Source organism: Cyprinus carpio, chromosome A3, assembly GCF_018340385.1.
Source record: "Cyprinus carpio isolate SPL01 chromosome A3, ASM1834038v1, whole genome shotgun sequence".
NCBI classification, from domain to species: Eukaryota; Metazoa; Chordata; class Actinopteri; order Cypriniformes; family Cyprinidae; genus Cyprinus; species Cyprinus carpio.
The window spans coordinates 24,817,009-24,834,811 of NC_056574.1; the positions used below are offsets into that span (position 1 = coordinate 24,817,009).

Below are 17,803 nucleotides of genomic sequence, written 5' to 3' on the forward strand. Positions count from 1 at the left end.
TACCCACCCCCCCAGACCACCCCCCAGCCCCATTCATCCCTCTGCCTATAAACCAACCAGCTGATTCATTGTTGTTTTAATTGTTAGCATTTTTAAATTCTACCAAAATTAATCGTGTCAAGAGACTTTCACACACAAGTAAAGAGCATTCTTCCTCAGCCAGCCACAGCACACGAGTATCAGTGACAAAGAAATGGACATTGAGTTTGAGTTTATTGAGCTTATTGTTAATTGCGGTGAGACTAAGTGACCTGAAATTGAGCACACAGCATGTCCTTTTTTAATGATTGTGAGGGGATTAGATGATATAAAATGTTATAAAATATTATCAGTTTTATAATATAAAGTGATTCCAAACTTGATCTCTTAATATTTATTCAAAAAAGATTTAATGAGGAAAATGATTGGTGAATGTTCAAATTCTGCATATCTTTAACGCATTTGTCTGTGATCTGTGGGTTCTTGTACATTTATCACATTTTGAGATTATTGGAAGCATCTGGAGCTTAGGTGGGGTAACTAGCAGGGACTGAAAGTTTGTTTTCTTCAAGGCCATGTCTCGTTGAGCCTGACACAGCCTGATGTATCTCCCCCAATTCACCCTCCTCTAGGATGAAACAAATTGTACATGATACAAATGTTTGTGGAAATGGTGGGAAGAGCTGATGTAATGCTTCCTCTGTTCCCCTGTCATTAGCTCAGTGCCACAGAGGCTGGGATTGATTGTTCTGCTGCGATAAGATCATCTTATATTCATTAGAATCTATCCAAGAACTGTATTTGTTTATAACCAATCTTAATTTGCTGAGTGCTCTGCTAAATGTACTAAATGTTGGCTAAGGTCTGGAAAATGAAGCTACGCTAGCATAGAAAAGACAGCCTTAAAGCGTGTGTAATATCTCTCGATTTAATCTGTGACATAAAGTGCTTCACATTTCCCTCATGTGGCTGACTTTTCATTTCTAGAAGATCTAGAAATGCCCAAAGCCACACTGTAACAAACAAGTCCATTTGCAAAATCAGTAATGATTGGAAATCCTCCAATGTGACCTAATCATTTTGATCTAGGAACACAAGTTCTATCATTAGAAATTCTCTGCTTACTAATGATGTTATTATTTTGTTTCACATAAGCATTTTTTTTTTTTTTTTTTTGAAAATATTTTTTTGTTGTTGACCAATTTAAGAGATTTACTAAAACATGCATTTAATTATTTAATGCATCATTAACATGTTTATTCAAAAATAGTATGTTTTTACAATAATTTGCATATATTTAAAATATAATATAATATTATATATAATATGTAACTTTTTCCAACTTATGAACTATGAGCATTTGAATAGCTTTCAAATTGCCACTTGATGTGAAGCAGCTACAGCAATATGTCACACCATTGGAATTTAAAGATTTAAAATCTTTAAATTCAACCTTCAACTAGACCTTAACTGAATTGCTGTTTTGAATGTGTCTGCTTTTGCTCTGCCAATGCAAATAGTTTCTAACAAAGCTGCAGCAGAGCTGTTGTTGAATTACTGTTTTGAACAAATTGGTTCAGTGAATGATTCAGCGATTCAACGAATCACTCATCACTTTTTGCCACCTTCTGGCATGTTAATGCCAAAGTCACTGAGTAATCCCCACCATTAATGCATAATATGATACAAACATTGAAAATTCTCAGTGCTGTTGGACTATTACCAGGGACTGGAATTGATTGTTGCATAATGTTATATATGCACTGATAAAGCACTTGAAAAGTTGCATTATTATGTATTATATCCTCCTGTGGAATCCTTTCAACTAGCTCAGGCCATCAAGCGGTTGTGGCAGGCAAACACACACTCTAGTAAAAGTATGAGAAACTCACCATGCGCATCAATAACCATGATAAGTTCAGTATGTCCATATGCACCCCAGACAGATACAAGCAATCAGGAGCCAGTGGAGCCCTATCTATTCCTCTCTCTCTTTGTGAGTCATAATGATAAATTGTGGCTGCTCTCCAGATACGCATCTCAGCATTAAAGTCCTGACCACTGCTCTCGCTGCACCTGCACACCCTGTCAGTTTCCCTGAGGTTAGTTGACCAAGCCTAATGGAGCTTCAGCGACATGTAGATGCCCACGGCCCCTGTCTGTCAGAGATGACAGCACTGTTGACTAAGGGTCCCCATTCGGCTGTCCCGCTCTGCAGCTCATCACACAGGATTTAAATACAGCCCAGATGCATCACGGCCGTGTGTCAGGCTCGGTGTTGCGCAAGTAAATGAAATGGTTTGTTAAGGGGCCAGCCACGCAGTGGGAGTTTTGAATTACCCGGTGATTCATTATGGAAGGAGTTAGAGGACAGAGGTGAGCTGTGAGGAAGTGGGAGGGTGAGGAACATAAAGAAATTTGTTAGAAGGAGCTGCTGTAATGTATGTGTGAGTGCAGGGAGAGGGAGGTTGGTATTTACTACAGCCTGAAGGCCTGGTGTGGAGAACAGCAGGGTCAGGGAACCAATAAGCCCTGGAGAAACTGAGAAAGAGCAGAGGTGTACAGATGGACTTATCCGTTAGGGTTTGTGTTTACTGTGGACTGCTAATAAGAATGGGAAAAAAAGAATGAGGGAGGGAAAAAATCAACAGTACAACAATACAAAAAAAATTGGAAATATAACATTTCATCACATAAGTACAGAAGAGGATTAGGGCCAAGCAATAATAAAAAAATAAAACCATCTCGAGATTAAAGTCATTATATTGCGAGATTAAACTCATTAAATTTCGAGAAAAAAAGTCGAAATACAATCTTGAGAATAAACTCATTAAATATCAGGAATAAAGTCGTTGTGTTTCGAGATTAAACTCGTTAAATTTCGAGAAAAAAAGTCGTAATACAATCTTGAGAATAAACTCATTAAATATCGAGAATAAAGTCATTGTGTTTCGAGATTAAACTCGTTAAATTTCGAGAAAAAAAGTCGAAATACAATCTTGAGAATAAACTCATTAAATATCGAGAATAAAGTCGTTGTGTTTCGAGAAAAAAAACTCGTTAAATTTCGAGAAAAAAAAGTCGAAATACAATCTTGAGAATAAACTCATTACATTACACTCCATTAATGGCAATGCCGTACGGTTTTAATTTATCATAGCTGTCCAAGTGCCAGAGTGCATTTGGGTGAAGCCAGCGATAACCTTGCATTTGTCCTCTGGTTGTCATTTCATGTTGGACAAAAGCGAGTAGCCTACATCGCGCAAATTGGACTGATTTTTTCTTCTAAAAAGACCTAGCCGCTTGCAAATTCTCTTTAAAGTTCGTGTGCTAATTATTATTGTGTCATAATTAGCTAAAGTTGATAGTATTTCTTTGTTACTGAAAGATATAGGCTATGCAATGAACACTGATCGAATGCGTTATTCTCTACATTTAATTTCGACTTTTTTTTCTCGAAACACAACGACTTTATTCTCGAAATTAAATGAGTTTATTCTCACGATTATTTCGACTATTTTTCTCGAAATTTAACGAGTTTTTTTTTCTCGAAACACAACGACTTTATTCTCGAAATTTAATGAGTTTATTCTCAAGATTGTATTTCGACTTTTTTTCTCGAAATTAAACGAGTTTAATCTCGCAATATAATGACTTTAATCTCGAGATGGTTTTATTTTTTTATTATTGCTTTGCCCTAATCCTCTTCCGTACACAAGCTATATAAGTTATATATAAATATTTAGTCAAACAGCACAATTGCAAAAATAAATAAATAAAAAAGAAATAGATTTTTCTCCAGTTCCAGTGGGTTTAGATTTGGATTTAGATTTTGCTTTAAATTTATTGTCCTCTTCTTCTTCTTCTTTTTGTTTTATTTGCTTCACAAACAGGGGTACTTAAGCAGCTCCTAGGGGGTACTTTAAATTAATAAATTACAGAAATTATGGTGACAAGTTAAGAATATGGAAATAAGTGTAATTCATTTTAATAAATGTTATTATAATGATTAAAAAATATATATAGTGCAAGTATGATCATTTGTGTTGATGACACCCTGTGCATGTATTTAAAGACACCAGACAGATGCAGATTTTGATTTAGTATTTATAAAGGGGTATGATGGGGCTGTGAGGGTAGACAAGTCAAAAATGTCTGGGAAACACTAAATTAGAGGAAAGGAAGTAATTGTTATATAATACAAAATTAAAATAAAAGTGCAGAGCAACTTAATGGCTGTGTGGGAGTATTTCAAGCAGACAGCTATATCTCGCATGGTCTTTGAATATGAAACAAAGCTGCTCAAATCAGCAGGCATACGCGCTTATGACTGCACATGTTCGGTTGTCCTTTTTGCCTTACTGAACATCTGATGTTACCGTTCCACATGTTGAAATTATTCCTTTCTCCATCGTTGGCAAAAAGAAGTAGTGTAGTATGACAGCGCTACATAATTAATCCTCTGATATATGCATGAGAGGAATAAGAAAGTAGGTTGAGTCACCAACATAAGGCTGCTGCTTTGTAATTAGATTATGCATATTTAATAGCTATGATTATGACATGTGCGTCCCCTCTTTTGGAGCATGTGGCAAATCGTGAGCGCCGGTGTTGTGACCTCAAAGCGAATGAATGCGATGTTGTTGCGTGCCGCTCTCCAAAATCACTTCATGCCTCTTCATCTCCATGAGATTCAGTCGTACAGTCTCTGTGACAGCACATAACATCAAAACCAAACCTCCCTCCTCTTCCCCCCAACCTAGCTCTTTTATTTCTTGCAAACACATTTTATAAAAAGTCTAAACAGCTGTTGTCGACGTGCCCATGTGAGCCAGTGTGTGTGTTGTGTTTCTAGGGTGGTTACGCTGCATACCGATACACTCAGCCTGCTACTGCTACCGCCGCTGCCTACAGTGACAGGTAAGACACACACCACTGCCTGCACACCATTGACAACACCACTTTACCAGGCCCTCCGGCGGGGCCCTTAACACCCACCCACCTCCCCCGCCGAGGCAGCCTCGTTCTCTCTCACCCTTTACTCCTCTGAGGTCAAACTCTCTCCCTTCGTCACAAGCAGAGGCAGGCGCGCACACACAAAAGGCCAGCCTGATTTATTAGCCTAATTCCTCTTGCCAGTGGTGATGGGGAATATCACGGTGCCCAGTGCAGTAATTGGCAAATTAAATCAAATGAGATGTCACTGCAAATGTAACGGTGAAACACATCCATGGCAGAGCAACTGTAACTGCAGAATGAAGTGGGATAGACCTGACAGTTCCTCAGAGATGAGACAAAAGCCCGTTTGGCGGGCGACCAGGGGAAGTCGTCTTGGCTGATTTTGATTTCCTCTTCTTTTTTTCTTTTTCTCTCTCTCTCTCTCTCTTTCTCTCTCTTGTCAATTGTGAGTGTAAGCTTATTGCAGATGGCACGCAATCAAGAATAAAGCAAATTTGGAGCCTTGATGTGATTGTAAAACATTCGCATGACACAAAAGCATATCTGCTCATGACTGTTAATGGCAAATAATGATCGTAATGCTGTCATCCGACATGTAACAACTGATATTGTGCAGCCATAACTAGATGAAGCAACACTTGATTATCATGTCATCTTAGCAGTGCTGTCATAATCTCTCAACGGTGTCCCTGCATGCCTCTTGATAAGTTGTGTGCTGTGAATCTCACCCGACCGGTTGTGAGTGGTGCTCATCATCATTACATCATGTTTATGTAATCATCACGGGAGCGTTTGTGCGTGCATAGATCCCAGTGTCCATGGTAAAGGCAGATCATTAGCTGCGAATGGGGACCAAACGCACCCGAGCGCACTTTTTGATGTCTGTCGGCCGTGAACTGCATGTCGTAATGTTTGTAATTGTTGCCAGGCTTAAGATCAGTGTTGTTTCATGATCGGTTCAATAGCCACATGTGTCCTCCTCACACGCAGGGACTTCTCTGGATAAATACAGTCAACTGTCCTAGGAGATTAAAGTCAGACCATCTTAAGAAACCACGTTATTGATTCCAAGGGCCCTTGTTGCTTTTCTGTGGCTTCTTGTTATGAGAAATCTTTTATGGTATAGCGGTAATCTGATTTTCTGTTTGATTACTCTAGGCTTAGGCAATCATGTAATAATCTTATGCACTAGCTTGTCCAAGTAAAACATTAAAATATTTTATTTATGTATTTATTTACTAAATAGTAAATAAATGGAACAGACTTCATGTTAAATAAAAACAGAAAAAGATGTACATTACCATTCAAAAGTTTGGGGTCGGCACGATTTTTAAAAAATATTTTTAAAAGAGGTATGCATTTTTGATCAAAAATACAGTAAAAACTGTAATATTTGAAATATTATTGTCATTTAAAATAACTGTTATATTTCAAAATGTAATGTATTCATTTGATGGCAAAGCTGAATTTTCAGTGACCAATATAACAGTTGTGCTAATTAATAATAAACTGTAATACCTGTTTTTTAAGATTCTTTAATTAATAGAAAGTTCAAAAGAACAGTTTTTTTTTTTAAATTATAAAATGATTTTACTGTCAATTTAATGCATCCTTTCTGACTGAAAGAGATCATTATAAAAAAAAATAAAAAAATAAAATACTGACCTCAAAGATTTAAATGGTAAGGTATATAGTCAGGAACATTTCAAAGTAGTATAGAGTTCATGTTTACATTAATTATTTTATAAAAAAGCTATTTCAGCTATTGCTTTAACTGTTTTGTCATTAATACAGATCTAAGTCTATCTTTCATTATGTTCTATGAATGCCAAATTGCCTGTGGTTCAGTTTGTATTAAAAATGTAGTTATACTAGTAGACATAGTCAATGCTTTGCCAGTGGGCAGAGCTAATGCTAATGCTCGAACTGATTAAATTCAGAAAGTTTCCTTAATGTTGTTTAGCTCTCTGCAGAAACCTGCGTGATTGATTATGCAAATAAAGAGGCCTCTCAATAACATTTGAATTATTTTGCTTACCTTTAGACACATTTTCAGAATAATAGCAGCTTTGGGAAATTGAAACTGCAGCCCAACATACAAATTAGATCCCTGATACAAATTCCAGCTAAATTAGTTTGCATAAGACTAGTCTTTCATAATAGAGATTATAAATGATTGTTATTGAGAAGTCATAAATTTTTTACATTTTTCGGATTTAAAACGATTGAATTATTCATTTGCAATGTAAATGACTTATAATCTCTCTTCCCTCACAAAAGTTAATTATTCATGTCTCAATGAGTAACGTTTTTAGACAGTTGGAGTTTAATCGTTCAGTCTGCCTCCATTAAAATAACCTCTCAGCACTGTTAGATGTTATCACCTCGTGTGAAAGATATCATCTCTGATCTCCGCTAATCCTGCGAGTGTTTTGACTGCAGTTGATCTCTTGCCTTCCATGGTGGCAGATACCAATACCCCAAAGCTTTATCTTAACAGAATGGCGCACTCTGACACCCTGCCGTCCCGACGCTGGTCTCATTAGCTGTTAGCCATCGCTTCTGGTTGCTGGTCTTTGTCAGAGCTTCACTCGTTATCTGTCAGAGATGTCCAGGGTCAGTCTCAGATCTGGAGGCGCAGTCCGGGTCAGGGCTGCTTCTTTCTTTGAAATCGCCTTTTAGCCCACAAGGCTCAGCTGGTCCCATCTGAACAGCTGCGGGCTGGGGGCACGTGGGTCAGGAGTGCACAGTAGCCTTGCTTCCTACAACCCACCATACTAGCATCAGCTGACCTCTGTCCCCACGACACTTGTTCAAGAAAGTTGAGGTGGCCTGTCGTGCGTGTTTCTGGCGCTCCCCAGTTGAAACCCTCAGGGCTGGGATAGCAGCTGTGCGGGAAGCTAAAGCAACTCTTTAAACTCTTGTATGAAAGGCTGTTTATTTAGTTTATTAACAAATTATGCTGCTAACACAAACCAGGCATGCTCAGGGGTGTAAAAAGCACTGAGAAATTAAACTTGATGGACAGTATTGGATTCCACACAATTAAAAATCATGTATCAAGCTAAAATCTTGCTTTAGGGAAAGTATTTCTAAGTAAAATTAAAACTTTTTTCTTAGGAAGTGTTGACACTTGAATGTAGTTATGTAAAGCCTCAAGTGTTCGCTGTTGACAATAGTTATGATGTAATTAAAACGCTTTGATTTGGATCAAAGATTATGTTGATGCTTTTTCATCCCTTTATAAGGATGAATATATGAGGAATTCATTAACGTGAGCAAATTACATTTCATTTCAAACATTCTAAGGAACATAATTTGACTTGTTAGTTCAAGAAGTTCACTACAAATTGAAAAAAAAAAGTTTTTTAAAGAAATTAATAGTTCTTAATCACCAAATTGGCATATTAGAATGATTTCTAAAGGATCACGTGACACTAAAGAATGGCGTAACTGCTGCTGAAAATTCTGCTTTGATCACAGGAATAAATTCGTTTTTAAAATAAAATAAAAAACAGTTATTTTAAAGCGGCCATGAATTGAGAAATCACATTTTCCTTGATGTTTTGACATGTAAAAGGTCATTGTACTATAATTAGCTTCCAAAGGATCCTAATCCTAGGAAAGTGATTATTTATTTGTATTAACTATTTGAGAGTCTCAGTAGAGCAGTATTTGTTTGTTCAGTACATTTCACTGTAGATTCTTTGGTAAATAATTTGCAGTTTCGGCACAGGCTTTGCAAACAATCTTTTACTGTAAGATAAAGACCTTACAGTAATACCACAACATGTACGTAACCATATAAATGCAGAATTAGTAAGCATAAGAGACTTATTTCAAACTAATTAAAAGTACTGACCCCAAACTTTTGAATGGCAATATATTTTTTAAAATGTGAATAGGTTACATAAATTACATACATCATGATAACTTCCAAAATACATTTTATACTTTGACTAAAAAGTGTAATGTTTTAATTAGAAGTGTTATTGAGTAGGAGGGCAAATATTTAGTTTCAGGTAAACTAAACATTTTCCAAAATGATGCTTATTTGTATGAATGAAGTACAATTACTCAAGTGATTTACACCCCTGAATGTGTTGGCCAGATGTCTGCATTTTGCTTGGGAAGTGCCTGTGACCCTCGATAGCTAATACAAAGAGAGGAAACTCTGTGAAATGTATGTGTCTTATTAAATTATAGAAATAAATAATGAATGGCAGTTGAAATATAATATAGTAATATGTGTGGTGTAGTCCAGTAGTACTGCTCATATTTAATGCTTGTGACTTTAGCGTCTTCATGAAGTGCATGTTTATTCTGTAATGTGTATGAATGGTCATATCTGAAGCCAATACTTATCTGATTTTGTTATAGAAAATGCACCATTTGATGCATGTGTTCAAATGCATGTCTGCATTGAGCTTTACTCGCTAGAGTGTATGTGTGAGTGTAACTGTGTATGCGTGTGTTTATGAATTGGGACAGTCAATACTGTCATGCCGAATAGAACATTGTATTCAAAACAAGCCCCCTAACATGATTAAGAAGGCCGATTCAATCTGAATGCTTAACAGGAATGAATGATTCATTTAGTTATTAAAAATAGCTCCAAGCGGCAATTAAAAAGGGGCCTGGCAATATGGCGGCCAATGTCTCTAATTAGACGTGAGATCAAGCCATGACACATCATTTGTCACACCTGTGCAGTGACTCGTAGAGCCTGTGCAGTGCAACCAATGATACGGCTCATTCTAGTCATGTTTGTTTACCCAGAATGCACCATTTACCCACATCCTGTTTGCATTATAAAAATTCCTTAGAATTGTTTTTTTTATGTTTACTTTTATTTTATTTTATTATTTTTTTATTATTATTATTATTTGCAACTGAGTTTAGGATTATACTCTAGTCCTTTCTATGCTGTATGTTTCTGCTGGCTTGAATCTGTTAAATAATAAAATAATGTTACAGGTAAATTTAAAAAATGTTCACAGTTCACAAAGATTCAAGGTGCACTCTGTCCAAAATCACTCACTCAAAAATATAATTTTTGTATATTTTTGTTGTTATTGTTGTTGCATATTGAACTTACTGACACCTAGTGGGGCAGATGCAGTGTCACTCAAACTTTTTCTGTTACCATTCGAAGTAAGCCCTATTGACAACATTATTTTAAAAATAAAATGTGACCTCAGTATGTTAGCCCCCATTTTATATTAACTTGGATCAATTTGGTTTTGCCTAATAAGTGTGAATTAAAAAAAATATATAATAATAAAATCTTACTGACCCTATGAATTTTTCAAAATGTGCTCTCCATTTCTTTACATGTATAACATTTTTTTAATGAGGGTAAAAAATAATGACTGAGTGCACCTTCTTATTTTGACATTTTAAAATATATCTCAAATAAATCTGTCCATATAGTACAGTGGGAGTTTTGCTTTTCTCTCTCTTCTCATCTCTCTCCCAAGAAAATTTTATGTTATATGACATGGCACTTTGATGTGTAAAATTATCTTTTTGATTTCCACTATGATCCGTGTATAATGGTCGCAGTCTCAGGTGTTTGTAACGGGCTTGACGGTTGGCTTTTATGTGACCGCTCAAGGCCATCCCAGTGCTATTCAGTAATGCTGTGAATGCAGTTCCTTGACTTTTACAGAACAATAGTGATGGAGGGAGGGGGTTTACAGAGGAGAGGACGTTTAGAGTGGCTAAATCAAAGAGTCTCGCACATAGCTGCAGTTTCTATTGAATCGGCCCCAGTCCGAGGTTATGATTTAGTCTCATCTCTGATATACTGTATATGTCTTTTTTTACTCCTCCTCTTTATTCCCGCATTTGCATCTCCATTCCCCCAGCATGCTCTTCCCTGTTCCTCCATGTCGATATGAGCACTTAGAGCTCTGGTTCTTTTTGCTTGTGAACTAAAACCCATTTATACCACCATCCCCCCCACCCCCTTTCCATTCCCTAACACCCCCTCCTCTACCCCCTCCCCCCGCCTCTCGTCCATCCAGCCAGTCAGCAGGCGGTATTGTAAATTTTATCTTCTCTTGCAGAAATCATTTCGTCTTCGTTGCAGCAGATGAAATTTCTTGTAACACCTCCTCAGGTAAAATAAATAAATATAAATGAATACCAAATCACCCTCACTTTCTCGATGCACCCACGAGGGAGCGAGCATATGCCCCCTTTTTTTATGCACCCTGACAGTGAGTGCTTCTATTGCACGGCTGTCTCCTTATTTCTGCCCCCCGTTTGATTGGTAGATGTTACGTTTTTTCTTACTACGTTTCTCTTGAATGCTCTTTTTTGGACGAGTGGAGTAGTTTTGGAGTACTGCATGAGGATAGCTGGAAGGCATCGCATTCGTGGTTCTCATCTTCTGTTTCTCTCTCCCATGGCACTGCTTGGAAGAGGCATGTGTTCCTTGAAGAGTGAAATGAACACGTTTGTCACGAGCTTGGAATCTGTGATTTTCCTTTTTTTTCTGTCTCAATCTTCTTTGTGTTCCATGATTCCTTTGAGTTCTCCACCATCGCCTCCCTCTCCACTGTGTGTGTGTGTGCGCAAAAGGGCCTTTTTTTTGGTTGGTTTGTTTGTGTTATTGTATTACTGGTGTGTTGTGCTGTTGTTGTTGTTGTTGTATCAAGGTTGCTCTTGTAGTGTATGGTGTCTTGCACATCGGCTGTAGGTGGCTAGATCTTGGGAATGACACAAGTGTGATTGTTACTAGTTTGAGTCGCGGTATACAAAAAGGAAAATGGACATGTCCATCCACGCATTGATTTTGTGACAGCCCTTTTTTTTCCCCTTCCCTTCCTGTTTTTTTCCCCTCGACCATGGAAAATGAATATGCTAACAAGGCTGTGATTTAGCAGAAGGCACTTTCTTGAAGACATTCGCTGTTTTCTGTAAAACACAATTGGAATGTGTAATTTGGAGTCTGAAAAACTTGCAAATTATGGTCTAATTGTCCCAGTTCAATAATTGCTGATAACCCCGAAGGCCACACGCATCCTGTTCACAAATCCACGTAATCAGTAAGTAAGAAAAGCAGAGAAGCTCCTCATATAGACCAACTCACATTAGAGCCCCTAAGCACAGCCCGGCATTGTTTAAAGAAATCATAGAAATGAGCTGTCCGTTCGGTCTCCTGGTGGGAAAAGTCAATACATTTAGAGGAATGGCGCTGCTGGAGCACACATTTTCCAGAATAATGAGCATCTAGTCAATAATGCAGATACTGTATATCCCAGCCATCTGAGATTTATTAACCTGTATCTCAGGGCCCAGATCTAATTTAGCTGTATTTTAGAGTCACTGGTGTTCATTAACAAACATGGAACATGGAGTCGATGGGTGGCAGGAGGAGCCTAGTATAACAGATCATAGAAAGGAATAAACCAATAGTCACAAGTATACGAGTTAAAGCTGAAATTTGTAGTGCATTTCCGGCAGGCACTACTCGAAAAAGTGTCCTTTAAATGGCAATTAAAAACCCCAGTTCTTGCATTTGGGGTGACTCGTCCAATCAGCGTTTCTTCCCTTACTTAATACTTTAGGAATAATTCACCATGTGCTATATCCTGAGGCTCACCTTTTCAATCTTAGCTCCAGAAGAGCGGAGGCAGCCCTGGTTTGATCACTGCACTGCATACTCATTAAAACTAACCCCTGTAAACACAGATAACGCAGGTCAAACAAAATACTTGGCCGCACATTGAAATATGAAGACAGAGCGACTGTGTAGTGAATAACAATGTCTATACTAATTTGCAGTGGATTAACTTCTTAATCGCCAGAAGTGGAAGAATATGTAAATTGGCTCATTTCTCTGCCCTCTGATTGGCTCTTTATCTGGTCCAGAAACACCATGCATGCATAACAAGGCTTTGAGGAGCAGATATTCCAGGTTGTTTTCAAACAAAGCCCACTTGAACTTTGAGGGTGAGATCTCAGGATAAAAGACACTAGAAAAGTATAAATTAAGCTCACATTTATACTAAACACCCTGCAACATTTTCATCAAGTCAGCCCTGAACGAGAATAATGAACAGATGTTTTGCTTCTGTTTTTTTGTTTTTTGGTGCAAGTACTGTAAACATTGATCTCTGGTCTGGTTGATTTTTTTTTTTTTTTTTTTCCAATGATGTTTTTTTTTTTGCCTTTTTGATCAATATGCCTAAATTAAACTACTAAAAAATTGAAGGGTTGTTTGTGCAAGTGTATTGAACTAGAAAAAACAAGCAAATTCCTCTTGGTACCGATTTGCAAAGTTTGTATGTACAAACGGATATTGCCTTAAGTGCTGGCATCACATAATCACACAATTAGAATGAACAGAGCATCTAGTGAGGTCTTGCACAAGTGGCCCTTCAACTTTCAAACTGTGATGTTTTCCTCTTTGACCTGTGCAGCATGACTGCAAGACTGCAATCTTCTCCTCTCTGACTTCATTTTCCAAACACTCTGAAATCATCACCATACGTAGTTGCTTCAGTCCGTGGTGTCGTATATGACTGTATGACATTTGCAAAGAAAAGAAGCGATTTTCAACTTGGCAGCGCGATCTGACCATCTCTCCGTGTATCCACAGTTACGGACGAGTTTATGCTGCCGACCCCTACAACCACGCACTTGCTCCAGCAGCCGCATACAGCGTTGGTGCCATGGTGAGCGTGAATTTCCATCTCAACCTGCCGTTTCTTTTTTTCCTCTTTCCTCATTATCCCTTTATTTATCCCTTCCCTGCTCTTTTCTCAGTGCACGCTTGTCATGTACGCTTATTCTTTTCCTTTTTCTTCCCACCTTTTCCTCCTGCATGGATTTTAGCACTGCTGACATCTCCTCACTTAAACTTAATTGAATTTGTCTCTTGTGCTAACGGCAGCTGAAATGCCACATTAATCCTCCCAGTAAACGTGATAAATGTCTTAATTTCTTGGCAGTGTAGTGCATGTTAGTTATTATATTTCTAATTTTGTGAATATCACCTAGCCGAGCGCTCCCCTTAATGGAATAATTAGTCATTTTGATAATTAAATCCATCACCTAAGTGGTGCTGTAGCAACAGCTAAAAGAGAGAGGGAGCAGAGGAGAGACGGTGTGATGAAAGAGTGCGAGGAGTCTCAAGGCACCCACTGCGATGTGCGACTGCTTTTGATCCCAAAATGTCCACGTTGCATACAAAACGTACACTGCAAAGATCAATTTCTTAATCTGTATTTTTGTCTGATTTTCCAGTAAAAACGCTTAAAACATTTGTGTATGTTAATTAGACTTATTTATTTATTTATTTTTATTATATACTCTGCATTCGTTGCTTGCTCATTTTTTTATTTGCTCTGTTAACTCATGTATTTCTTTCACCCCTTTTACATTTTTAAGTAGCTAAATGCATCTCTTCTGGCATGAGGTGTGTTGGTGTGCTTGCTGCATGATGGAACGTGGTTGGTTTCGTCCGGGGGGTATGTACGGCAAATAGCCTGAATGCTAGCGGAGGTCTCCTCTGAACTGTGTGATTTAAACGTGTCCAAACCCGTGGCTTCTCTTCCAGAATGCTTTCGCTCCTTTGACTGATGCCAAGACCAGAAGCCACGCCGACGATGTGGGTCTCGTTCTTTCTTCTTTGCAGGCTAGTATATACCGAGGTGGATACAGTCGTTTCGCGCCATACTAAAAAAAAAAACTTTCAAAACCTATTGAGAATCTTCCTGTGGGGGTAACGGAGGAGTAATTCAGAGGCCTGGGTATTGCAATACATGCAGTAGTGCATCATTTTAGCATCTCTTAAGAGAGAGAAGACAAAAACGGATATTTTTCATCTTATACCTCAGATATTTTGTGCTGTGTATTTTAATATTGTGGGTTTTTAATTTCTAAAGATTAGATAGATTGTTGGCTGTAGAGGTTTCTGTGGTGATCTAGAGAGCTGCTAGATTTTAAAAAGATGAAAAAAAAAATTATAAGATACAAATTGTTAGGGCTTTATCATGTAAATGAGTTATGTATGATAAATATTCAAGTCACTTCGGGGTTATCATATTCTGTAAGAGTGTAAGTGACTAGAGTCGTCCAGTGGTTTCTGCTTCCATTTGACATCGCCTTTTGTCTTTCTTTTGGTTTCTTTTGTTTCTGGGTTCTGTGCCGTGGAGGAGGCGTGTGCAGGGGGTTGTGGGTAGGAGTAGATGTGGGCGTGGTGGGCGGAGGACCGGGGGCTGGCAGTAAAGTCGGTGTAGTTCCCCCGAGTTCAGCGAAGACACAGAGCCGGTCAAAGAGACCACTGAGGTATCGATTATTTAAGCTGTCTTATATCAGTCATTACTCAAAGCCAAAGGTTATGTTCCTGGGGTGTTTGTTCAGTGTGTATATTCAGACTATACATAGCAGCTCGTAGAAACTCCCCAAAAATTCACCATGACAGTATTTTACTGTTTAACTATTATCTAGTCCTTAAGTCAGACCCGCGCTAGTTTAGGCCTACCACGAGATGTTCTTTTTATATTACAGTACTTCCAGTACGTCGATTGATATAAATGCTGACTTTTATAATACGGGAGAGATGAAACACGTAAAAAAAATAAAAAAAAAACGGCGACGGTAGCGCCGGTTATATTTTTTGTTTTTCTTTTTTCTTTGTGTTTTTTTTTTTTTTTTTTCTCAGAAGTTAAGAAACTCTGATTATTTGTACAAGACGAGAGTGGGAAAAAATGAACTAACAGTGTATTCAATTTGATCTGTGCAGTGAAAATGTTCTCTTATACGAAAAACACAACTGTATAATGTTTTAGATTTAGTGTGGTAGACCAACTGTTAGAGAAAGGTGTCTCATTTTTTATGGAATCATTACACAGATTTATATCAACACTTTACAAGTAATGCAATCATTATGTAGATATAATCATAGTATTTTTGTCAACTGTACAATTTTGCACACACAACCTGCAATTTTTTCCATCACTACTACTACTACTTCTCAATTGTGGGATGTTCTGTTGTCTGTTTTCTTTTGGTTCTTTTTCGTTTTGATATCATTTTCAATGTGACATCCTTTGTACTATTATTTTCTAGAACACAGCCTTTACACTTTGAAACTGTTTGATTATCGAGAAACTGAGAAATATATGACTTGTGAAAAAGATATCTATATGTAAATAGGAATAATGATAACTATGTCATTTACAAGTGCTACACAAACAAGCTGTCGAGGTGTTCTTGAAGAGTCGCAGCTTGGCTGTGCATATGCGAAGACTTCCCTTCATGTTGTTTACAAGTATACCTAATTAGAGGTGTTTGTCACATATCTCATTTTTCTTTATTTTGTATTTATAAAAGTTTCAATTGCATAAAATACAAACAAAAGAGCAGCTCCAATTTATCCGGCTGCAAATATCCTCTTGTGTACTGTGTGTGTCACATCACACAACTTGGCAAAAATATCTTACCCACTGCTGTGATTCTGCTCTTTCTGCTTTAAGTACGTGTTGTGGACAGGCTTTCTCCTTGTCATTGTATGTGCATGCACTATGATCTGCATAACAATAACCATCAATAAAGTTTCTCAAGATAACAGGAACTTGTCTCGGAATTTCTTTGCACGATGCCGGCTAGCGGATCTTATATTCAGAAGATGGAGTGCGTTTGTCCTCTGATCTGATTTCATTGACTAAAATTGCATTGAAAAGCTCAAGGCGAAGAGGAGATGATCATCTCCGAGGAGGTTAAGTGGAATTGATGCTGCTAGGTCTGAGGTGGTCATCTGTACAGCTTTAAGAAGACTCTGTATTCAGGAGGAAGGAGTGAGATGGGATTCTTGCAGTCTGATTAGGTTATCCCACACACTTTCAGGGTTATGAAACATCTCCGGTCAAAAAGGAAGCCACAATTTGGACTTATTTTAGGGTTCGGTTAAAGTTTCAACGGGGAAAAAAAAAGTGGAGCACAATCACAAACAGCAATAGATCATTAGCATAACAGTCCTGCAAATGACAATACGTGTTATGAAGAACATTACTTTGGAGAATGATGGGTCCCTGAACCTGTCTGCCCCGCATAACTGTAAGTAGCAGATATTCATTATCTTTCTCTCATTTCGCTAAGGTATGACGGAATTTCATAAATTATGTATACTACAGATAGTTCTAATTGAAGAAAAGAAGAATTACCCCACATTCTCGATTTGATCAGTGTAATTGGAAAAACTTAGCCAGAGGTTCCTTGGAAAGATAAGCAATATAAATGTTTAAATGTGATGAAGGAGTCACATTATGCTAGGTAATTACAACACCTCTTCACAGAAATGGGTGATCAATAATTAACGTATCTTGGGTCACAAGTCGGGGACATCATTTAAAATTGGTTATTAATTCTATTATGAAAAATGTACATTCTCTTCAGATTATGTTGCTGAGTCCATAGGGAGAGGTAAAGGAGGTCTGATGGTTTTAATACAGTCTCTCTCTCACTTGTGGTTCGGTCCCTCTTCCCACCGGCTCAGTAATGTGATGATTTATGTTTCTGAATTAAATCACGTATTAAATGAAGTAATTTGGGTCTCTTTGCTCAGTTTGATTGGCTGAATGAGACTGGATTGATTATCATGCAGATTGCAGGGAGTGGACGCTGGCTTTCTCACAATCGGTCAGCCGTTGCTGTCTCATAACAGACTTGCGGACTTGCAAATCACAGTTGTCACTAGGATTCAGACGCATTGGATTCTATGTGGGATTGTTCAGAAATTCAGATCAAGGGAGAAAAATTCACCAAATATGAATTCCCCACTAATAAAATCTGTTTTTATCATCTACCCTAATATTAAGTCCTGTTCTCACCAAGAAAGATAACAATACTA

General features: G+C 37.8%; 1 protein-coding gene across 11 annotated transcripts in view; it reads left to right on the forward strand.

The window, feature by feature from the left end:
• LOC109059809 (RNA binding protein fox-1 homolog 1) overlaps positions 1-16,522 on the forward strand; it is a 234,599-nt gene extending 218,077 nt beyond the window's left edge. For 9 of the 11 annotated variants that reach the window (XM_042725662.1, XM_042725654.1, XM_042725702.1 and 6 more), the window contains 3 exons: positions 4,835-4,899; positions 13,550-13,625; positions 14,510-16,522. In XM_042725662.1, coding sequence (XP_042581596.1) covers positions 4,835-4,899; positions 13,550-13,625; positions 14,510-14,632 — 264 coding nt within the window. In that variant the 3' untranslated portion in view covers positions 14,633-16,522. Of the gene's footprint in view, positions 1-4,834; positions 4,900-11,009; positions 11,063-13,549; positions 13,626-14,509 lie in introns of all 11 variants that reach the window. The other 2 variants (XM_042725665.1, XM_042725691.1) reach the window with 2 other exon arrangements.
• Positions 16,523-17,803: the final 1,281 nt, after the last annotated feature.